General features: G+C 52.6%; 2 protein-coding genes across 2 annotated transcripts; both read right to left on the bottom strand.

Moving 5' to 3' along the window:
• Positions 1–12: 12 nt before the first annotated feature.
• RRP36 (ribosomal RNA processing 36) lies at positions 13–3265 on the bottom strand. The gene is made up of 7 exons (XM_032962710.2): positions 2732–3265; positions 2164–2302; positions 1873–1939; positions 1130–1234; positions 951–1025; positions 460–577; positions 13–340 (listed from the first exon to the last, which is right to left on the bottom strand). The coding sequence occupies exons 1-7, from the start codon at positions 3090–3092 to the stop codon at positions 177–179; spliced, it is 1029 nt and encodes a 342-aa protein (XP_032818601.2). The 5' UTR covers positions 3093–3265; the 3' UTR covers positions 13–176.
• Positions 3266–5436: 2171 nt separating this feature from the next.
• On the bottom strand, positions 5437–24712 carry LOC116947208 (toll-like receptor 5). The gene is made up of 2 exons (XM_032962712.2): positions 16330–24712; positions 5437–13605 (listed from the first exon to the last, which is right to left on the bottom strand). Exon 1 carries the CDS (start codon positions 22208–22210, stop codon positions 19496–19498), a length of 2715 nt encoding a protein of 904 aa, XP_032818603.2. The 5' UTR covers positions 22211–24712; the 3' UTR covers positions 5437–13605; positions 16330–19495.
• Positions 24713–25090: the final 378 nt, after the last annotated feature.

Genomic DNA, 25090 nt, shown 5'->3' with positions numbered 1-25090 from the left:
CGGACCGACTGGTTCGACAACATGCTCACTTTATTTCAATTACACGCAAATCCTCTAGCAATGAAGCCATAATGCACAATAAAAGAAAAAAATATAAAATATGAACAAGGTGCCCGTTCGTGACCTCGACCCCCAACAGTCCCCTTGGTGCCCTTGCTTGTCTTCTGCTGCCCCCTCTACTCCTGCCCTCCTGGGCAACTCCGCTCCCTCTTGGGGGGGGGCAGCTTCCGACGGTCCCGCTGTGCATTGCGCTTGCGCTTCTGGCTCAGGAACTTGTCGACCTTCCCTGACTTCTTGAGCGCCTGGTACTTCTCTGCCAACTCCTGCTTGCGCAGCTCGGCTGTGGTAGGGGAGGGGGGGGGCATGGACAGTGGGGGGAGAAGGGGTTAGCGTTCACTTCTGTGCCACCACACGGGGTAGGGGGCGTGTGTGTGGGTGGAGGAAGGATGGGGGGCTCACATTTCTTGGTGTAGAATGGGGAGTGTCCCTGCAGCATGAGCTCCCGCGCTTCACGCTTCGCCTTCAACTCCGCCTCCCGCCGCTTCTCCTGCTTTTGTTTTGCTCTCTCTTGGTTTTCCTGTTTCACGCGTAACCACAACCACACTGTTCAAGCAACCACACAGGTCAAGCTACCGCACACCCACAACCATACAACCACGACAATATGGCCACGACCACACTGTCCAGGTGACCACGCAGGCAAGAGTCTGTCTCTCCGCATAAAGCATACATTTCTCTAGTCCAATAGGCAAGGTGTTACCAGGCCAAACTTAAAAAATAGTATTTCCTGGAATGTTTAAATGTTGCATACAGCAGCCTGTTTATGGCTGTGTACCACACGATGCTCCACAATGGCAGATGAAGTGTTTAAACGGTGGTGCGTGAGAATGTGCAGCCGTAAAGCTTGCGCTGCATAGGACGTGTTGCCCATCGCCCCGTCCCGTCCTCACCATCCTTTGCAGCAAGTACTCCATCTCCTGCTTCCGATCACTCGACTTCACCTTCTTCAGCCCCTTCTCCAGCTCCTGAAGCACGCAGACGCATGCACACGAGCACACGTACCTCACGATCCAGTGTGCGCGTCTCTCACGTGTCCCACCACACGGAACGATCACGGTGCTGCCCCCACCTTCTTCTCACGCTGACGGATGGAGTCGAGGAAGCTGTAGGTGCTCTGGAAGATGGTCTCGCTGAATGTCCCCGACAGGTCATCAAACCTTGGGTCCCGCACAACCTGTGAGCAGAGAGAAGCAGGTGATGCATGGCTCCTATCAATATGCGCATTTACCTATGAGAGCCTCACAATTCAAGTCGAGGCTCAAGACCTCCAAGTTCACTCTACCTATGACTGCCTCTCTCTTAAATATACACACAAACCCCTTGAGAACAGTATATTGGGATATAGTTGCATCTATACACTATACGGATTTATTGCACTTGTTCACCGAGAAAAGCCTCACCGAGTCTCAGGACTCTTTTCATAACGGAGCGATGTCACGATGCGTTTCCCAATTAAGTAATTTGGGGTGTCATTTTTCAAATTTAGCAGATTTGGACAATGATGCTGGCACACAATGGCCTACTCTTCTTCAAATGAAAACACGAGATCTTGAATGCCCACTATGAAGCAAATGGTGCATATAATGTTATGGTTAATATGGTATATACACACACCGAAGTAATAACCAGGGCAGCCTGGCCACAAACCTCTGCAACAAGGGTGAACGCGATACGACTGGGCTGTCACTATCACCCTACATCATACGACTCTTGTCACCCAGTGTGAGCATGGGGGGAAGACGTAAAGCAGCGTGGGAGGGGTATCCATGGGTGGCCATTAGGAGGGGGAAAGGGAGGGACGTGTGGCTTCACCTGCTTCTTCATTGAGATCACCTGGCGCAGGCGACCCACAGGGCACTTGGAGGACATCTCCACGGGCCTGTGAGAGGCAGAACACAACTTACTGAGACAGAATGAGGTGGATGTGGTGAGGTGGATGTGGTGAGGTGGACACGCTGGTAAAGCATTGGTGAGGTCGACACGACAGTGCGGGGTCATGGTGAGATAGACGTGCTGAGGTGTTGGGGAGATGTTGATGAGGTGGGACAGTGGTGTGGAGTTGATGAGGTGCGGCGTGGTGGTGAGGAGGTATAGGTGAGGGACCGGTTCTTGTCGCTTCTCTTGGGCGCGCCCCCCGCTGCTGATGCTGCTGCCCGTGCCCCTGCACTTCTGCGCTCGAACTCCTTGGTGCCCATGGTCTCCCTCACACGCTGCAGCTCCTCCAAGGACATCTCGGCCATCTCTGCTCGCGCACAGAGAGACACTCTGGATTAAGAGTGGTTAAATCGATGTATTTTGTACTACCGGTATTCGCGTTTTTGAAACTGGTGAAAGAACGATATTGCCGACCGCATAGAAAAGCCTGCAGCTTTCAATGCCCTTTAGAGCTCCCTCTATTCGAGGTTCCATCAACCAGCAGGGGCGTGAGCGGGCATTTGCAGGGCTGCACATTTTTACCCGAGCAATTCGGGCAAATATGAACCACGCGGTGATTGAGGCCGCCTTGCCGTTCGTGCGTTCTCACGTGGAAACCCGTGTCTTCATTGTGAACATTTCATTACCGCTGAATGCTTCCGTTAATACATTCTGTCGTTTAATAACCCGACGACAAACGAAGTCAGCACACGACTCCTCACCTCGCCCGGGTCCCCCCCGCGTCGCACCACCTCACCTCGCTTCCAGCCGCCGTCCTGATCGGCGTCGCCAGCAAGCTCCGCGTCGCTCCCTGCACTACTATCATCTTTCTCATCTTCGCCCCCTTCCGGGACTGCCAGCGCCACAACTCGAGGTTGCCCCTTGGAGCCCTGCGCCACTGTCCGCTTCCCCGGGCTTTTGCGAGGGTCGGGGCCCGCGTTGCGGGGCCTTCGCTGCGGGGCCGAGAGGGTCCCGGGGGCGGCCGATAAGCCTCGTCCCCGTCCCCGCTGCATCTTCCCTCCCCGGGGAGGGAGACGCGGCTGCCCCGGGGTCCCCGGCTGCCCCGGGGTCCCCGTCCCCCTCCCCGCCCGGCGGGAGATATCGCCTGGTAGCGGCATCGGCAGCACTCGGGGCTCCTTTGGGGGGAGGGGATTTTGGGTCTGGACGGAACCCCCGAGCAGTCGTAGCCGGGGTCTAAACGCACCGGTAGTAGCCCCCCGTAAGGGGGTCTCGGGGCCACGCGGGGTCGCCCTGGAACGAAAACGTGAGAGGTCCACTAACTCTACAGTGCGTACAGTGTGGCACGTGTGTTGTCACGTGACGGTGGCGCGCCCTGCGCATGCGCGGTTGTGTGAGTGAGTGTGGGGGGGGGGGTGCAGCCATGCGCCATCCACTGCTGGATGAGGCGGCCGTGAAATAGCGAGCGCTCAAAGGCCAAGATCCCCCCGTTGTAGCCTCAGCAGACTGTAGGGGCAAGTGCTGTTGACCCTATGAAGGCCGGCACGGCACGCGAGGGGGCGGGTGGCCAACACCACGCCCGACCGCCTTTGTATTCCCAGTGCTAGCGATGTTTACAACACCGCACCCATCTTACGTGCAGATAATGGCACAAACAATTGCAGCAGCAGCAGCAGCAGATACAGACACTTGGTCATGATGATGATGAACAAATAATCGATTAAAAAGTCTCCGGTCAGTGTACGGTGGTCCACCACCATGCAGAAGCATGGCGCACACATAGCGACTGCATGCCCCATTTACAAATAACGTACGAAGGAGGAGGCATCATTACAGCAACAACGATTCAGCCACTCCGGCACTAATTATCCGACTCAAACCCAGCTCAATGTAAAATTACAGCTACTGCTCTACATGAACCGTACGCAGAAAGAACATCACCCTCGATTACATCACAGCACACACATACACCCAGGACAGCACACACACCCGTGACACAGCACACACCTGTGACAACACACACACACCCGTGACACAACACACACACCCGTGACACAACACACACACGTGACACAACACACACACGTGACACAACACACACCCGTGACACAACACAACACACACACGTGACACAGCACAAACACACGTGACACAGCACACACACCCGTGACACAGCACACACACACACACCCGTGACACAACACACACACACGTGACACAACACACACCCGTGACACAGCACACACACACCCGTGACACAACACACACACGTGACACAGCACACACACACGTGACACAACACACACACGTTACACAGCACACACACACACACCCGTGACACAGCACACACACACACCCGTGACACAACACACACACACGTGACACAACACACACACACGTTACACAACACACACACCCGTGACACAGCACACACACACGTGACACAACACACACCCGTGACACAACACACACACACGTGACACAGCACACACACGTGACACAGCACACACACACACCCGTGACACAGCACACACACCCGTGACACAACACACACACACGTGACACAGCACACACACACACATGTGGCACAGCACACACACACGTGACATAGCACACACACACCCGTGACACAAAACACACACACCCGTGACACAGCACACACACCCCCGTGACACAGCACACACACACACGTGACACAGCACACACACACACGTGACACAGCACACACACACACGTGACACACACATGACACACGTGACACACACACATGACACACGTGACACACACACGTGACACACGTGACACACACACGTGACACACGTGACACACACGTGACACACGTGACACACACACGACACACGTGACACACACACGACACACGTGACACACACGACGTGACACACGTGACACACACACACGTGACACACACACACGTGACACACACACACGTGACACACACGTGACACACACGTGACACACACACGTGACACACACACGTGACACACACACGTGACACACACACGTGACACACACACGTGACACACAGCACACACACGTGACACACAGCACACACACCCGTGACACAGCACACACACCCGTGACACAGCACACACACACACAGCACACACCCGTGACACAGCACACACACGTGACACAGCACACACACGTGACACAGCACACACACGTGACACAGCACACACACACGCGTGACACACACAAACACACACACACGTGACACAGCACACACACACCCGTGACACAGCACACACACGTGACACACACAAACACACACACCAGTGACACAACACACACACACACCCGTGACACAGCACACACACACGTGACACAGCACACACACACAGCACACACACCCACACACAGCACACACACCCAGCACACACACCCGTGACACAACACACACACCCGTGACACAGCACACACACACAGCACACACACACCCGTGACACAGCACACACACACACCCCCGTGACACAGCAGGCCCGGTGAAGGTGTTTTTGTTTATTTGCTGTAGAGAGCCGAGCGCCTCTCGCTGTGGTATAAAAACCCGAGTCGCTTTACCATTACTGAGCCATTCAACTCTGTCTCACTACAATACACAGTGCATATACAGTATACACTACAGTATGCAATAACCTATAGTATACAATACATCCACAGTATACACTACAGTATGCAATAAACTACAGTATACACTACAGTAGACCTACAGTATGCAATAACCTACACTATACACTACAGTATACAATACATCCACAGTATACACTACAGTATGCAATAACCTACAGTATACACTACAGTACACCTACAGTATACACCACACCTACGCTACACCTACAATATACACTACGCTTAAAGTAAACACGAGAGTACATCTACAGTATACACTACATCTACAGTATACACTAAAATACAGTATACACGACGGAATATACTCGTGCTCATATATGAAACATTGCATCTAGAGTAAAATCTACAGAATACACATTACCACGAGTACTTATACAGTATACCGGGGTAATACAATACTACAGTACTGCACCACGTACCAGCAGTACTGAGCGCGATCGTACTGTCAGAAGCAGTACGGTGGCACGGTACTGCTGCAATGTAGTGACTGGAGCACACGAAACTGCATCCCGTGACCCCTGTGACCCCTGTGACCCGTGGTGCAACACACGCGGAGGGGAAGCCGTGAGGATGGACACAGCAGGACACACCGCCGTGCGGCACAAAGACAAAGCTCCCCCATATAAACTTAACAGATCGGTGGGGCAAGTGCTGTTAGCGAACACCGATGAAGGCCGGTACACGAGGGGGTGGGTGGCCAGCACCACGCCCGGCCGCCTTTGTCTCCCCAGTGGCGATGTTTACTACACACCGCACCAGGTAACTCGTTTGAAGCGGAGTCGACCGAGGGGAGGCCCGGGACTGGTGCAATTATTTGTCATCGGTGTTGGCCGTGAGCGAGAACCGAACTTGGGTCGCTGGGTGTATAGCGCAGCACGAACAGCGCAGCACGAATCGTGTAGACGCAGCACGAACCGTGCGGAACGCATCACGAACCGTGTTGAACGCATCACGAACCGTGTGGAACGCAGCACGAACCGTGCGGAACGCAGCACGAACCGTGCGGAACGCAGCACGAACTGTGCGGAACGCAGCACGAACCGTGTGGAACGCAGCACGAACCGTGTGGAACGCAGCACGAACCGTGTGGAACGCAGCACGAACCGTGCGGAACGCAGCACGAACCGTGTGGAACGCAGCACGAACCGTGTAGAACGCAGCACGAACCGTGTGGAACGCAGCACGAACCGTGTGGAACCCAGCACAAACCGTGCAGAACGCAACACGAACCGTGTGGAACGCATCACGAACCGTGCAGAACGCAGCACGAACCGTGCAGAACGCAGCACGAACCGTGTGGAACGCAGCACGAAACCGTGTAGAACGCAGCACACAACTCACGAAAATCGCTCTACAATCCCGAGTCGCGAGCTCGCAGTGAGTGGAGTGGTGCCACCTGCTCCATTACCTGTCAACCCCTTACCTTATTGCAGACCAATTTAGATCTTATTGGTCACCACGTGACCCTTATAAATCTCAACATTCATCCTACAAATTTCCATCACAAAGGGAGAAAACGCGGACAAAAGTAAGTTTTTGTTGCCCGTATTGAAACGGCTATACGCCGTATGGACCTGAAAACTCAATGTCTCCATACAATAATACGGGGGGGGGGGGGTAAACCGTGTGGGATTGACAGGGGATGCTACTCTGTGAACGACTGTCGCCTCTCACGGGGACCCTCCCCATATTACGACTCTGTGGCCTCTCTCTCTGGCTCTGGTATGAGGAAGGGCGCGAAAGGTCAACTAATATAGCTTCCCTTCTCTAGGGCAGCGTTATTGACAAATATGTTGCGTTTGGTGTTATTTGTGCATCGCCACCAACTCAATATCGCAATTGTATGTGTTTTTAATTATCTGTATAATTCCGTGCGTGTGTGTGTGAGTGATGAATCTCGGTGACGTCTTCTCTAAACCCTTGGCCCCTTTGGCGTATCTGCGTTTCTTCACAACCCGCACAGGGCCCCCCGGGCCACCCTCGCTGCTTCCCCTTCCCCAGGGCCCCACGAAGGTCCGCGTTGGGTGACACGGCTCCCGCAATATCCACTGCTGTGTTTAAACGATATTTAAATACAGAAAATACTTTCTAGTTATTATTGGGTGCAAGGTGGCCAGAAGGTGGAAAAGCAGAAACTAATTATTCAAACTCATCTGTGCAGAGCTTTGTGCGCAATTCAACCCCCACGTATGCGTGGTGGATTTTCTCCGGTTTCCTGCCACGCGAAGCCAAAGACTATGACTGAAATAGTCCGAATGTGGAGGCTGTGCTGGGCAAAGTTCTCTGCTATTTGACTAGACGCGCTATCTGTCAACTAAGGAGGCTGCGTGCTTAATCAACCCTTAAACCAGCACACACTGGTAAATAACTCTACGCCTAATCATCCAGACACGAATATTATCGAACTCGCATTTTGTCCGTCCAGTAAATCTGAAACTTGCAAGCGAAAAGCAGACCGCAACGTGATATTCATTACATTAATGCGTGGGCAATTTGCAAAGGCGCGGTGACACAGACCTATTTCATTTAAAGGTTATAATCACTTGTTCATCACGACGTCCTTTTTACTTTGATGTCTCAATAGCGTTACGGAGATCGCGTTCTGCCTTTGTAGTGAGGGTTTGTTATTTGATGCCGAGGAGGGGGGAGGAGGCGCCTCGCCCCCCCATGTGGAGTGACGTCAGCCGCTAATTATTATGAATGAGGAGGGGTCCATTTGGAGGACGTCACCTTATGATTATTAATGAGGAGGGCTGTTCGATGTGGAGTGACGTCACGAGCGTTAAGGACAGACATTCATGGGTTATTATAGCAGGTATGTTATCTATACTCCCAGCCAACCAACAGCGGGTTCTTATTCCTACCGTCGATCCTAAGCCAATCAACCAATTTTACACTGACTTGTCCGACCCCCAAACTAGTGCTGGTCCTACCCCACATCAAAACTAACCAGCCAACTACACACTATTAGCCCTAACCCCAACTGGCCAATCAGACACTAGTACTAGCTCAACCCCTAACCCGCTCCCGACCCCGCAGCTTCGGCAGGTTCCCTTTCCCCGTGCTCTTCACCGCTTCTCGGGTTCGGAGGGAACAGGACCCTCCCCACCTTTTACAAGTGAGTCCCCATCCATCACCATACGTATGGAGCAATCCCCCACGTAAGCTTCCTCTGCCTCTCAGCAGCAGCCTTCCAACACACACACACACAAAAACCCTCTGCTCACGTGCATCACCACAAAGCGCACTAAAAACGTTTGTATAAAAACGAATATAAGATATGTTGGTTTAAACTAAAGACAACGACAGAGCAGCTACGGACATAGCGGCAAACACGGCTGCGGCAAGATCTGCGACGTTGCAGCAGCAAAAGCAGCAGCAGCAACAGGGGCAGTAACAGCAGCAACAGCAGCAACAGGAGCAGCAACAGTACAACAGGAGCAGCAACAGTAGCAGCAACAGCAATAGCAACAGAAGCAGCAACAGCAGCAACATCAGCATATGGACGCGCTGTCAGTGTTTGGATTCGGCCCAAATCCGCGCACCTACCAAATTAGCAGTTTCCTGTCCACCAACAATCTACTACATCTAAAACAATCTGGGTTCCGAAAAAAATACAGCACCCCATCTGCTGCATTAGACTCTCTGAATCACATTGACAGTAGCCTTGATAATAAGCAGTACTGTGCCTGTCTTTTTCTAGACCTGTCCAAAGCTTTTGATACAGTAGACCACAACACCCTGCTTAGTAAACTAAGTTGCCTCGGTTTTTCTGAAAACGCAGTAAAATGGTTACAAAATTACCTCTTTTCTCGTATTCACAGATGGTTGGAGGTCAAACAGTGTTAAAGTAACAAAAGGGGTTCCACAGGTTTCCATCCTCGGCCCCCTTTGTTCTCTCTTTATGTCAATGACTTGGGCACTAACCTGGATCATTCCAGGGTAAATCTTTTTGCAAATGACACGATACTGATTACTGCTGGCCGCTCTCCAGATGCCGTGATTGCTAAGCTACAGGGTGATTTCAACAAACTACAACACCAGCTAGTTGCTCTTAAACTAGTCCTGAATACCTCCAAAACCAAGGTGCTATGCTTCTCACCAGAACTAAAGCAGGAAATTATTTTTCCCCAATTACATTCTTTAAATAATTATCAAATAGAGCAAGTCAAGATCTATAAGTATATTGGGGTCATCCTATATTCAAAACTGAATTTTGAAGATCACATTGATTATATTGGTAAAAAGACAAAAATAAAAATAGTTTTTCTGTATTGACACAAGCACTGCTTCCCCCCAATGTTCCGTTTGGAATTGATAAAAGCTATCATACTACCTCTACTTGACTACTGTGACATCGTGTATAAATCAGCCCCAAGTACTGTACTGAAGAGGCTTGATTCCATCTATCACTCGGCCTTAAGATTTACATTGAACTGCCCATATAGGACTCACCACTGAGCTCTACATTGGGTAAAACTTAACATCTCTTAATGTTCGACGGCTTGTGCACCAGATCTTATTTATTCACGATGTACTTACAAAAATATCCGCAGACTACCTGCTGGATCTCCTCTCTGTTTCAAAGAACAAATTTGACTTCAGGTCTTCGCTCATTTACCAGCTTCACATTCCCTATTGCCGTACAAAAACTGGAGGAAGGGCCTTTGCTATTGATGCCCCCAGGGTCTGGAATGCTATTGCCAATAAACTGCAACTTGAATCGCTACCAATGAGATCTTCTCTCAAAACTGCTCTATAGGAGTTGTACACCCCTAGCTGCCATTCCTATTAATTGGCGTAAAATAAAATGTTTCGCTCCGGATGACGCTGCAAAGTATTATCTATATTTTGATTTAGCGTGCTGATCTTAAAGGTGCATTGAAAAATTTGATACTCCGACTGATGCTTCTGTTGTTGTGGAGTAACTCATGCAGCCAGCTATGGCTCTAGGATTTGGTGTTACATGTTATTTATGTAGTTTATTGTAAAAATTCGGTCAATCCCTATGATCACTGTTATGTTGCAATTATGGCTTTATTTTTTTGGTGATTTCGAAAACGTTTTTTGGTTTAGACATGTTTGTTTTGTTGTAGTACGGAGTTAGACTGACGGCCTTAATCTAAGTTTTCTTGTAGTTGTTGTTTGACTTACATCCCACTGGGATTTTTTGCAAACAGCCTTGGTGTACGGTGTTTTTTCCAGGAATATTTTGCTGTTTTTTAATGGATTTTCTGTTTGCACAGTCACCTAGTCACTTTAAGATGTTTTCTTGTTCGTGTTCTTTTGTTTGTTGTGGTTGCACCCGATTCAAGAGCCGAATGGCTCACAGGGCGATACCAAAATAAATAAACTGAAACTAAACATTTAGGAATCGCGAAAAATATCCCTCGGGAGTGACGTCATCCCCCCCTGTCCAGTGCGGTTACATGACGGCACTCCCCCCGACATAAGTGCCGTCACATGACGTCTTGTATGCGGGCAATGACGTCGCGCTCGTACAATGGGACCGCGTCACGACTGAAACTTTAGAGACAGAGGAAAAAAAACATTAAATTATGGGACTTCCTTTGTCAGTACCAAAATATTAGAATAGGTTGTCCCCTTTTTTCTGGCAACAAAACAAGTGTTAAGCTCTTAAAACCACCCAAACTGAAACCTTTTACAAGGAATCATGTCTGCATTAACCACAATACTTGTGTGGTCAGAATGCAAACAAAAAACACTGATAATATATGCATTGTCTTTGAAACTGATTGGTCCACACCAGAGACAGCTTTCTTTTGAGCCTCGTCTCAAACGGTGACAGCTTTCTTTTGGCGTCCTCACCGTTTGAGAGGAGGCTCAAAAGAAAGCTGTCTCTGGTGTGGACCAATCAGTTTCAAAGACAATACAAATATTATCAGAGTATGTTTTTTTGTTTGCATTCTGCCCACAAGTATTGTGGTTAATGCAGACACGATTCCTTGTAAAAGGTTTCAGTTTGGTGTTTTAACATCTTAACACCTGTTTTGTTTCCAGAAAAAAGGGGAAAACCTCTTCTCAACCCATTAAATTATTAATATTTAAAATCATGATTACATTTTAGCGAATAAACAATAAAAGGAAATGCAAATGCGATGAATATAAATATGGAAATATGGGAATAAAATACGCAACTGGGCTTAAAAATCGGAAACTTGCCACAATACGGCAGAGATACAGCAGCGACAGCAGCGAATCCAAGTCCACTTCGCGCCTAGGCCAACAATGGGTCGGGCAAAAACAAAGACAAACGAGTGGCTGAGACGACGATGAATGCGGTAATCAACTCAACGTGGGAGAATCATGACGCGTCTACAGTCCGGCCCAGAGGAACCTCAGTCTAAAGTGCATTGCAGGGAGGGTGATGGTGAGGAATGTGTTGTGAGTGATCCAGGGAGAGCCGTGGCAAGGGGAAATAGGCATGAAGCGGCAAATAAATCGCCAGCCCAACACTGAACTCCACACCGGCACGAGAGTCTTTGCGAGTCCGGCCCTCTCGCCCCTCATCTCCAACTCACCACACACCCCGAGCCACCCCCTCTCACTCACCCAGAACATCTCTTGATGGAGTCGCTCACCCCACTCACCCCGGGTCGTAACTCGAGCGCTCCAGACAAGAGCTCCCGTGTGTGTTGAGGGATGGATGTTAACAGTTTCAGGGTTAGGACGCGACGTGACCCCGACGTGACCCCGACGTTACCCCGACGTTACTGTACAGCACTGAGCGAGCTGGATCAACACAGCGCGAGGAGTGCTAGACCAGAGCCATGGTGACTGCGATCTCACTCAACTCCTCCTGTTCAACTACCGTGCAAAGAGCGAGGTCTGTAAAAAAAAAAAGCCCCGACAGAGTTTTTCAATGAGAATATTTCAGCAACGTTTTGATCATTTTTTTAAACCAGTATTTTATATATATAAAAAATGATTTGTATTTCACAAGGAACGACTGCTACCGCTGTAGCCTAGAGGAATGTGTGGCCAAATGAACCCGGGCCGTGAGGGCCATGAGGCCGCTCCTCCCTCTGCTCCATTCTGTTCCCTCTGCCATGCGAGCTCAGCTGCAGCAGCATCGCCGTGCAGTCACTATCGCACTCATTAATTGTCAAACATAACCACGTACTGTGCAGCTTAACTGGAGCGCTGCTCACCACACTCACCTCGACAAACTCTCACCCCATGCACCCTTAAGCTTCTCGCCTCAAGTTCCCTCGCACCACACCTCTCACCCTGCCACGTGGTGACCTCCGGATGAAAGGCGTTAATAGCAGTGTAGATTATTATTGTTATTCGTACCCCACCATCACGAATACAACCACAAACTCTAGGTCGCCTCCTCAACCAAAACCACACCATGGGACCGGGGGGGGAGGGGACTATCCCACAGGCGTGGGGGCGCAACTCCAGCAGCCACGTGGGCCCTGTGCTTCACTTGTAGAAACCCCCCCGGGTACCACTGGGGCCTCCGCCCCCATGTCCAAGAGGCCCCACTGTTCCTCCCGAGTCCGGAGTCCAGCATTGGAGATAGAGACGCGGGGTGATTCCCCTAGTCCACGACCGGCACACAAGAGGTTGCGGGGTGGCACGCCCCCCAAAGCACGGTGATGAAGGGTCCACAGAGGACCGGGGGGTAAGGGCCCCTCTCGCACTCGGCACCGGGCAAGGTCCAGTTGTAGGGCGCGCAGGGCCCACACACGCGCATCGGGGCCCCCAGCGCAAACACCCCCGTGGCGTCGTAGCCGTGGCCGCAGTAGCGCTCCCGGTCCAATGCCGCGCGGTGCTCCTGCGGGCGGAGAAGAGCGGTCCCACCAGGGTCCCCGGTCGCCTCCACCAGCATCGGCGGCTTGCTGGGTTGGGGCGGCGCCAGGCTGGCCGAGGGCCCCCCGCGAGGGGAGGCGCAGCCCGGGTCTGCGAACTCAGCATGGATGAGGACGCGCGCTGCGCAGTCCGAATGCGCGAACGTCGCGACCAGGGCCGCGTTCAGGGTCCAGCAGCCAGCGGCGTCTGCGGGAAACCGCAGCCTCCTCGTTAGGAACTCGCACCGCGGGGGGGGGGGGGGGGGTGGGCGAGGGGCCCAGAGCGCCACGGAGCTTCTGGGTTCTAATCCAGGCAGCCGCATATAATAAAACCGGCCATTCCCCCACCCATGTTGAGGATTCGTGTTTACCAGACACTGTTTCGTCTATATTCAGCCACCACACTGCAGGTCGCTATCGCTCACTCACACGCTCAACCCCTCACCCTCTTATACAATTGCGCACTCACCACACTACAGGTCACAACAATTCTATGATCATTCGCATTGTTTCGCTTTGGAATTCCCGACCATCGTAGTCTCTTTTTCCCCCAGCTCCGATAACAATAACCTCGCTCCATTACAACTCTGAATAACTCTGATAACAGTGCTGTTTTGGTAAAGAACAGGACATTCAAGTGATCGTCTCAACCCGGTTGCCAATGAATGCACATATCCCCATCAGAATAACATTTTGTTCTGCACTTAATTCGTGTGAATTCCAGCTGCTGTTATGATCTATTGTCGAGTCGACTATCATGCGACGAACATTACTTTCATATGCAGGGCGGATGGGTAAGTTCCACCCTCGACTGTTTGGCGGTCACTTTAAGGGACCCACAGGCCGTTTCTCTAACAAAAAGTCTTGCATTTCTCTGTGACAGATTCAGTTGCCACCACGCAACTCAAACTATGGACCACATATATAGCAAACCCCTGCAGTCTGCGCTCCTTCAACGGATGAGGAACAGCAAAACTACACGAAACCCTCGCGTCGTGGATCGCAGGAGACCTCCACAATGTGCGTCTCAGCTAATGGACATTTTTGCTGCTGCCGTCACTCACGAGAGTAGAACGGAGATCCCAATGCATTGTCTCGGGACGACGTGACGATGATGATTGCTCAATCGCGGACCGTTTGTCAGTCGCCTACTGGACGAGCGCGTGCGTCCTCACGCCGTGCGTGGTTTGTTTTTCGCGTTTCGTTTGTTGTCATCCCTCCCGCACCTTTGATTGGCGCGGTTGGCGACGTACGGTGCGAAAGAAGTTCAACATACGTACATACTTGCAGGTCCTGGGGGTTACTTGAAGATACCTCACCACGCTGTTCAGTGCGGGAGTGGGAAGATGGGGTAAAGTGAGACAATGGATGTTGGTGCTCTTCCCAACGACTGTGCACCAGGGTAGTGTCAGTGCCCACTGTTTTACCCAGGGAAGACTGAGGCTCAAGACTCCCTGTCATGAGGGTGCTACTCCTACATTGTGGATGCTTTGCCATTAATTACATCAGTGAGTTAGTGGCTTCGTGTGGGAGTGAACAGGAGAAACTTGAATAAAACCAGCGGTGCTGTGCACGAGGTGGTAGCTCAAAACTTGGATTCAAGAATCACTTCCTGTACTGACATCTTCTGAGTAGCTGGCAGTCCAAGCCTAGAGCACCTCGTTTTCCAGGACAGTCTCCCACCAAGGCGCAATCTGGCTTGACGTCTGAGACTGAACGAGATCGGGCGTGTCCAGTGACTTGGTCATAAGAAAGAGTAGGGGGCCTAGTACCAGGTGCTTAGTATGCAGGGCCGAAGAAGTCGAGGGGTTTTATGTAAGATGAGCCTCTTTCGCACCCTACGCAGCCAACCGGGCTAATCGTAGGTGCGGATTTTCTGGGATCTAGGGGGTCCGGCCGGAACCAGGGTGGGGAGGGGGGGCCCAGGAACCTTAGGATCTAGTTGTCCCCCTACGTCACGTGTTGTGTGTTCCCATCTACATCACCACGTGGAGCACAGCGGGGAGCCGAGTCCCCCTCCCTACGCCATCCTACTTTCTGCACTACATTATATTGGTCCCCTGGTAGATGGAAAGAGAGAGAGAGACAGCGCTGCGCCTTTCACGCGGGCGGTTCATAGTGGCCATCGCGGGTGATGATGTTTCGCGAGGTCGGAGCCCGGGGTCTACCCTAATTATAAACGCGAGGCATCAGGGCCCTAGTATCCATGTGCTCGCTATTAATACACGTGATGCTGCTGCTGCTGCTGCAATCACGGAGGGACAGAGGCCCGGGTCAGGTGTGCAATCGTCAAAATCACCACTACCCCCGCGAACATAATCATCATAATCATTATCTAATCCACTGCTGGATGAAGCCTCCTTGACGTCGCAGCCGCCACCATCCCTCACGGTGCTGCAATGTCATAATCTTTCTCACGCCTGAGCTGTTCTCTGACTGCCCATAAAATTACCATCGGCCATGGTCTCTTTTCAGTTTCATTTACTAGGGAAAGCCTTGTGAGCCATGTGGCTCTTGCAACCGCAACCTGAAATGCCCTGCCCACAACGCCCCACGAACTTCCCTTAACCATCAATATCATGCCCCTGCTGTCCCTCCATCTGCCTGGCAGTGTCTTTGCAAACGTGCATCTCTACGTGAATCTTCGCGCACATTTTATCTTTCCGTCTTGGCCAGCGTCTGCGTTTCACGAACTGATCTCACACCAGCAGGAACTGATCTCACACCAGCAGGAATCATGCACCGATTGAAAACGCCTCTACAAATAACGCGTGCCCCCACGAAACCCCAGGGCGCCTCGGGCCTCATAAACCACAGCACCCCAAGAGCTCCGACCTGAACCAGACAGAGTTAGACTCCCACCCCCGGCAGCTGATACGAAGAGTGGGAGGGATGGCGCGGGGGTCGGTAGGTTCGGAGTCAGCGTTGTTACCTGGCCGCAGAGGGAAGGCGCTCAGTCGCTCCGACTCCATCGCGTGCGGGAAGTAGTGGTCTCGGAGACACGTGAGGAAGCACGGGTTACGCAAAGGCCACGGGAGGCCCTCGTCGGGCGCGGAGCAGCGCGTCCTCGTCTCCTCAGTGGGCCTGGCCGCGGCCCGGGGCCCCCGACCCAGCAGCCCGAGGATCAACGCGGCAGTGACGCAGCCAGAAATCCACGGCGGGTTCATGGTGGTGGTGGTCGCCGCCGCCGCCGCTACCGCTGCGGCGACCTCAACTCCGTTCCCCGTGCGCCGAGGCGCGCAGCTGCCGCGAGGTCGACGCTGCGGCCGGACCACCGAGGGCGGCGGGTGATGGGGGGGCACGGGGATGGGGGAGGGAGGGGGGACCACCCCGCACGACGACTGCGGACGGAGCCTGCGGCGGCAGCGGCGGCGTCCTCCTCGTCGTGGGCCCCAGCCTCTGTGCCGCGCCACGAAACTCGATACGCGCCGCACGTCAACAGCGCGGCGCTGGCCTCCATCCACCGAGCGCGGGGCCCCACATCATCAAAGTTCGCGGTGGATAAAGTAGAAACACCTTTCAGGGGAGGCACCGTGGGAGAGTGGTGTTGGACTCGTGGGTGGAGGGGGACCCCGGGGGTGGTTTTTTGGGCGGGAGCTGGCACGGGGAGTTGGGAGAGGGAGCTGGGGTCGGGTTAATTCTCAGAAGAGGGTGGCTAGTGGCTGCCCCCCACCCATCCCCCCCGCTGGGTGAGGAATTAACTCCCCCCTCCACCGTGGCCGTGTTGATTTAAATACAAAGCGCGAGCACGACGGATGGCCATTACGAACCCACGTGGCACAAAGACGGAAGTGGGGTCCCCGTGCCACCCCGGAGCTCGGCGCAGGTAAACAAGTCGTCTCTGGCGGAGTCACAACAATAATACCCAGCCTGCCTCATACTCCTCATCCCCCAATCGCTCACCCCCACCAACACTCGCACACGTACTGTACCCACACACACACACACCGCACACTCTACCTCACCACACACACTCCCCGCATGCCCATTCACGTTCCCTCTCGAGCTGCTGGAGGCGCAGAGTTCCATGCTCCGAGGCTCCATGCTCCGTGGCGCCGTGGCTCCGCTCCGTGTTTTGGGTCCCTCCTCCTCCTCCCCGCGCGAGAGAAGGAGCGGATTTCTCGCGGTCGCTGGGAGGCGGAGCGGATTCTCTGCCGCGGAACCCGGAGCGGCGGGGGGTGGGGGGCAGCAGCTGCACCCGCTAAGCCACTACTCGGCTGACCTGACCGGTAACACCAGGGCTTAATGTCAGCCGGAGCTGCCCGGGACTGAGCTCCGGAAAATACTCTCAGTCTCACACCATCCCTAATTAACGCCGAATGCGGTGGCAGTGGGATACGTTTGAATGAGACGCGTTGAGCTTACGGAATGCGCGAAAGCTGTAGCAGCGCTCATCGCATATTTACATGGACTCGCCGCGCACGCACCTTCTAAGCCTTAAATGAGTACGGTACCTGCTACGTCTATCATCAGCATCAGGGCTGGGGAGATAAAGGAGGCCTGGTGTGGTTCTGGTGACACCGCCAACTCGTGCACCGTGCCGCCCTTCTTCGGTGCATCTCACGAACAGCAATTGCCCCAACAACCTGTGTAAGCTATACAGGGAGTCTTTGTAAGTGCCCGTGTTTCATGTCTATGTACACGTGTCTTTAGACCAGTGTATATGTGTATATACACGTGTCTGTGTCTCTATTTGTGTATCTGTACACGTGTGTGTCTGTGTCTCTATGTGTGTCTCAGCGAGCGCAGTGGTGGATAATTCTGAACAATCCCACACACAGACGCGCCTCCCGGTCCGATTCTGTTCTCCTTATATTTAAACAATCTTGGACTAAATTTAAATCACTCAGAATTAAATATCTTTGTTAATGATAATGTCATGCTAGTATCAGGTAAATCTCCACACGAAGTCAAATAGAATCTCCAACACAATTTTGACTTAATTCAATATCAATCTTCATGACTAAAATTGTTTCTAAATCCCCAAAAAAGGAATATCATACTCTTTTATATATTTTTAAAAATCCAATTTCATTCCCTTCAGCTATTACGGATATCAGAAACATAATAATTTAACACGGATTGTATCAAGTACTTAGATTTGCTGATTGACTCAAAGCTTACATTCCAACGTCATATAGATGACATCTCAAAGAAAATCGAATACAAAATGTGTTTTTATAATAAAGCTACAAACACTGTTTTCCCATTCGTTTGCACCTACAAACTGTTGAAGCTATCATTCTACCACTTTTTGACTACTGTGACACTGCTTACAGTTCAGCTGCTCATGAATCACTAAACAGACTAAACCCGCTTTATCATTCTGCTCTTTGATTTATACTGGATGTACCATATAGACTCACCATTGTGACCTCTAAATACAATCCAATCTCACATGACTAGATACAAGAAGACATCTACATTGGGCCCTGTTAATCCATAAAATCCTGATTGACAAATCTGTGCCATACCTAGCGAATTCATCTCATTGGTAAACCCACTAAACCTAAGACGTCCATATAATTGCTTTATAAATGTCCCAAGAACAAGAATTGGAATAGGTGACAAAGCCTTTGTCGTTGCAACACCACGTTTTGGAACAACCATGTTTCCTCCCTTAACATCATAAATGTTCTTTTAACAAATGCTGAAGCAGATTAGTGCTGGATACTACAAAATTTTGCCAATTTGATATGTAAGTTTGAACTTTCCCCATGTATCTATAATAAAATGTTAATGTGCAATTTTCTTGAGGGACTGTGTGTTGTCTTGGGGTGGTCTGGGATTGTTTTGGTTTTGCTGCCTTGTCCAAGATTGCATTGGGTGTTGAAAAAATCGGCAGGAATTGATGTACTTATGCAATTTGTACTTATAAACTTTATTCAATTTATATTTAGTGACTTGATTGGCTTTCCTGTACTTTACACTCCTATACGTTGATGTATAATGTTGTTGAAACTGTCTGATCTGCCCCTACTGGACATCTGTGAAAAAAAGCTGCATAGCTCACTAGATTATTCCAGTCTAAATAAAGATTCTGATTCTGGTGGTTCCAGGCAAAGCCCCCTCCCCTCTCCCCCATCCTTCCCCCACCTTCACGTGGGGGGTCCCACAGCCCTGAGGGACCGCATGCGGAACCGTGTACCCCCCTGGGGGCCTTCGCACGGTACCCCCTCCCTGATCGTCACCAAGAGCAAATCTGCGCACCAGTCTCGGTCCTGTGGGTCCTCGGGCCAGCGCACACAGGGCCGGCCCGCCTGCAAGTGGGCCCTCACGGGCCCATGCCTCTGCAGCTGGAACTCGGGCAGGGAGCCCAGCAGCAGCACGAGCACATCATGGCGGGTCCCAAGGGACCCTCCGCGACCTTGCGCCAGCCTCAGGGCCTCCATGCACCAGCTGTCGGCCAGGAAGTGGCGTGTAAGCACACAGAGCGTGCAGCGACTCGCGTCCACGGCGCGGACCAGGTTGTCCATGTGGGCCTCGCCCGGCACGAAGTCGCGAGCCTCCAGGCACATGGACAGGGGGCCTCCGCGACCCCCGCGCAAGTCCAGGCGGCGCAGGAGCTCAGAGCGGACCCACGGGAAGTCTGCCTCACTATGGCACACGAAGGCGTCGTAATAAAACTCTGCACCACCGCCACGTTTCTCTTTCGCCTTAGGAGTCGCTCCCCATTCCCACGTCAGGAGCAGCTCACGGAGCCACATGAGGCCGTGGTAGAAGCGGCGGCGGCAGCAGCGGTGGCCGAGCGTGGCAACGAGGAGGAGCAGCACCGCAGAGGAGGAAGCACAGAGGAGCGAGAGGCGCAGGTGCCGCACCAGCTGCGGGTCCTCCTCCTCGCAGCCCTGACTGTCGAGCAGCACCAGCAGTACCGCCTGAAGCTCGGCCGGAGACGCACACCGGAGGGCGTCGGGAAAGGAGGCCACGGCGGCGCTCGCCGAGGAGTTCAGCCACGCAAGGAGCGGCATGAGCGCGCATGTGCAGTGGAATGGGTTCCCGCGCAGGTCCAGGAGCTGTAGCAAGGCCAAGGGGCCCAGGGCCATGGGGTCCAGCACCACGAGGCGGTTCCATGCCAAGTCCAGCACCTCCAGGCTGCGGAGAGGCTCCAGCGAGGCAGCACTCACGCTGCTCAGGTGGTTGTTGGACAAGTTGAGCTTAAGCAGTGAGCTCAGGCCGAGGAAGAGCCCATCCGGCAGAGCCGTGAGCAGGTTTCTGTCCAAGTAGAGCTTCTGCAGTGCTCCCAGTGTGTGGAACATGTCCGTGCAGTGGCCACTGGCCCATGCGATCTCCATCGTGTTCCCGCTAATGTCCAGGTAGACGAGGCTATTGTTTGGGCTCCACGGGGTGGCCTCGGGTGGGCAGTCCCTTAAAACGTTACCCTCAAAGAGCAGGAACTGCACACGTGGCGACGCCATGGCCCTCCACACCTCGCCCAGGTTATGCAACCGGTTGCGTCTCACGTCCAGGAACACGAGGCTCTTGTCCATGGTCTGCAGGCCATACAGGTTACTCAGGCGGTTGTCACCTAGCATGAGGTAGGTCAGCGAGGGCAGCATTAGCTGCGGTAGTTGCAGGATCGAGTTGTCCCTAAGGTCCAACATGGTGAGATGTGGGAAGCCCGCGAATGCGGTGTTCTGGATGATGCCGATGTGATTGTGGCTGAGGTCAATGCTGTCCAGCGGGGAGTTCACTAAGTCCTTGAAGCTCCTCTCATAGATCTCGCCGAGCAGGTTGTAAGACAGGTTGAGAAACACCAGGCTTTCGAGGCCCTGGAAGGCGCCCGGCGCGATTTCGTTCACCTTGTTTCTGCTCACATCCAGGGAGCGCACGGCAGGGAACGCGCTGAAGACACGTGGATGCAGCGAGAAGACGCGGTTCCTCGAGAAGTCCAGGACCTCCACGCCGGATTTCTCCAGTCCCAAGAACCACTCCCGCACCGGTTCCTTGAAGTTCATGAATGCAAAGGACCTGCCGATGTTGGGGAGCAAACACAAGTTTAGCGCCTTTATGGGAACCCCGCGAATACTCTCAAGGAAATTCTGCAGGCTGCTGGGGACAAAGGTGGTGCTCGAAATGTCCAGGAGGCCGAAGGAGAGGTTGCGCAGGGGGTTTCCACACTCTGTCCAGTTAAAAGCCGTGTCCTGGAACATCCTAGTGTCACTCAGGTCCAGCAGCTCGAGGCGGAGTCCAGAGAGCGCCGCGAGGTCTCCCTCGCACAAACTTTCCAGCTTCGTGTTGCTGCGGAGCTTGAGGACCCTCAAGGATGCCATGGAGAGGAAGACCCCACTGAGCCGTGCGCGCTGCAGGCTGTTGCCGGTGAGGTCGAGTTCCCGCAGGGAGGTGAGGTCCCGGAAGAAGTCGCCCTCCAGCACCTCATCCTCCAGGCCGTTGTAGTCCATCTGGAGCTTCTCGAGCCGATGCAGACCCCACAGCGCGCGGGGCTCCAGGACGAGGAGGCGGTTGCCTCCGAGGTCCAGCCAGCGAAGCTGGGGCAGCTCGGCAAAAGCCAGGTCCTCCACCACCAGGCCCTGCAGCTGCCGGCCTAGCAGCAGCACCTGGAGGTAGGCCAGCGGCGGCAGCGAGGCGCGGGAGAGGCGCGATATGTTGTTGAAGGAGATGTCCAGCTCCGTGGTGTTCGCGGGGAGGGAGTCCCGAGGAGGCGGCTCCTTGAGATTCATGTTTATACAGGAGACGTAGCCGGAGTGCGGCTCAAGCCAACACGCAGAGATACGCCCCACTACTACCACCACCAGCAGCAGCAGCTGATGATGGTGATTCTGGGCTCGAGGTCCGGCGGCGCGGACACTCCTCATGATTCCGCTGTCAGAGCCCTGTGCGTCACCCACGGGACGCGCCCTGTATGGTGGTGGTGGCGCCGCCGCCGCTGTCTCGGACTGTGTCGCTTTGAGCTTGCGAGTCGCTCCGAGTTATCGGGGAGCGAGCGTGAGCCCAGTTAATGTGTCACTCCCTCCACCCTCGCCTCTGACCTCTCCCTTCCCCTTCTCTCTCACCCGTTACCACTCCTCCTGCGCCCCCCTCCCCCTCCCTTCTTCATCACCGTCCACTTTCCCCATCTTATCTCTCCTCCCCCACCTCCCTCTCTCGTAATCAAACTCACACACGCGGACAAATAATGGTCGGGTAGAGGCGGTGCGGTTCTCAGGAACTCTGGGGGGGGGGGTCCCTGATGCCGAGTCATCATCATACTCATCCAACCCCTGGCAGCCGCTCGCCACATCCTGATCTTTCGCCTATGACTCAACTTGTTCAATAGACTCACGTGGCCGGGTTCGCAGCGCAGAGCGCGAAGCGTGCGCGGTCACGCGAGATACACACGTACTCGAGCTACAACTCACTCGAGCTACAACTCACTCGAGATACACATACTCGAGCTACAACTCACTCGAGCTACAGTTACGCGAGCTACAACTCACTCGAGCTACAGTTACGCAAGCTACACTCACAAAATCGCTTCGAGGCTTCCTGTCCCGAGCTCACTTCCCCGACTCATTGGCGAGGGTGATGTCCGCGATTTGTGTTCGTTCCCTAAACGGGAGTAACCCCCTTCCCCGCTTGTTCCATTTCCTCCTGAGTTCCGTGGCCTCCGACTTTCGCGATCAAATTCAGCGCCGTTTTTTGTCGAGCCACTTTTGCATCCTGCAATCGGCTCGTCTCTTCACGGTTCATTGATTCTGGTTCGCCTTCAGCAAATGCCCTCGGGTATGAATCCGATTCTGTGCTCCGGTTGGGTCCCTCCAAGACGAAGTCGAGGGAACTGGTTCTGCCTGCCTTTTGCACCGAATTCATCTAGAGACCAGATGTGCAGCCTTCTCCTACACATGTCCATTGCTGCTGTCGGACTGTACCTACCGCTGTGTTGTTCGGCATAGCTGCCACTGCTATTCATTGGCATAAAATATGGCTCTAGGGTTTGGTGTTACATGTTATTTATATAGTTTATTGTTAAAAAATTCGGTCACAATCCCTATGATCACTGTTACATTGCATTTATGGCTTTTATTTTGATTTCGAAAACGTTTTTTTATTTGGCCATGTTTTTGTTTATTGTAGTACGGAGTTAGACTGATGGCCTTAATCTTAGTTGTATTGTGGTTGTTGTTCGACTTGCATCCCACTGGGATTTTTGCACACAGCGTTGGTGTACGGTGCTTTTTCAGGAATATTTTGAGGTTTTTTCCTGGATTGTACAGTCACAATCACTTTAAGATGTTTTTTTGTTCATGTTTTTTGTTTGTTGCGGTTGCACCCGATTGAAGAGCCGAATGGCTCACAGGGCTATACCAAATAAATGGAACTATGAACTATGTCCGACGTTTCACTCCCATGCGCTGGCAGCTTTTTCAGTAAACGTGGTTCAACTCGAAACCACATAACTGACGCGCGCAATCTGCACGGCGCTTTCATCCTGCCCTGCAGCTCAATGCTACGGGTACGCCATCAATCATTGACATTATCGTCTGTTCTTGTGAATGGTTTATAAGCTCGAGTGACATTGTCTCTGCTGGCCACGGACGAGGGCTTCACGTGAGTTCGTGTAGTTGTGCTTTCTCGAGAGCAATTGCGCTATGAACGCGTACCCCATGTTACATATTGCACTCCACATCTCTGATTCCATGTCGGGAACATACCCTGTAACGTAGCTGTGAAGATCCCTGGTAACGTGAAGGTATCTTCTCTGTTGTAAACTAAAATCACTTCATCATAAATTTTGTCGACAAAATAGCAAGCCATTATCAATCCACTGCTGGATATGAAAGTCTCCCCAAGCCATTTCTAGTGATCCCGCGGTTTAATAATATACCCAGCTCCCACACACAAGCCGATTTCATTGCTATATAAGTAGATGTACGCTAATTCCATCATTTCCCTCCCCTTAGACATATGAAGCTTTGGAGCTGTGGAAGTTATTTGGAAGGGTAAACACACTCAACTATTCTATCAATTTTCCAAACTGAATTTTATTTTAATTCACGGCAAGCAGGGTGAACATTCGCCGGCCAGCATTGAAAGTGCGCGCTTAAATAAAACCCGTGTAAGGTATTATTCACTGTACTGTATACTGCGTGGTTACGCAGTTGTAGACTGCATCGGTGTCAATGTTTACACTTGGCCCCCGTGGATACAGCGCTATCTACCGATCACTCACGCGCAATGCAGCTCAATGCGGCACAACCAGTGCCGGCCGAGCCAGAGCACAACTCACAACAGTGCAAAGCCAGATTGCAGACCGAGCTACAGCACAGTTATGGCAGAGTACAAACTACACTGCCGAGTACGCTACAGCAGTCACAGCTCGCACACAGCAGCTACAGTTCACACAAGTCGCAGTGCAACCACATCTGCAACAGATGATAGCACCACCCCCATCACACAGCCCCTGCACAGCGGGCCGTGTCACCACTCACAACAATGCAGACATGAGGAGCAGCATTTTCTTCCACTTTATTCATGAAATAGCCGAGCGAAAACATCATCCAATACTCACGCTGCGCCCTCCAGCAAATGGAGCGCAATTGAACCTGCACGCGCTCTACGCGAGCATCTTGCGGTGATTAACCGCGCTGACCTATGGAACAAAGCAAAGGGTGTCAACTGGCACGGAGGACACGCCGGATACGAGTCCACAGGTGAGAGTCGAGTCCCCAAGTCCGAGGGGAAGTTTGCAAGGAGCC

Source organism: Petromyzon marinus, chromosome 29 (genome assembly GCF_048934315.1).
Source record: "Petromyzon marinus isolate PM22_M1 ecotype Great Lakes invasive population chromosome 29, UKy_Petmar_22M1.pri1.0, whole genome shotgun sequence".
In the NCBI taxonomy this organism is placed as follows: domain Eukaryota; kingdom Metazoa; phylum Chordata; class Hyperoartia; order Petromyzontiformes; family Petromyzontidae; genus Petromyzon; species Petromyzon marinus.
Note: the sequence above shows the minus strand (reverse complement) of the source record. Positions and strands in the feature narration are given on the sequence as shown.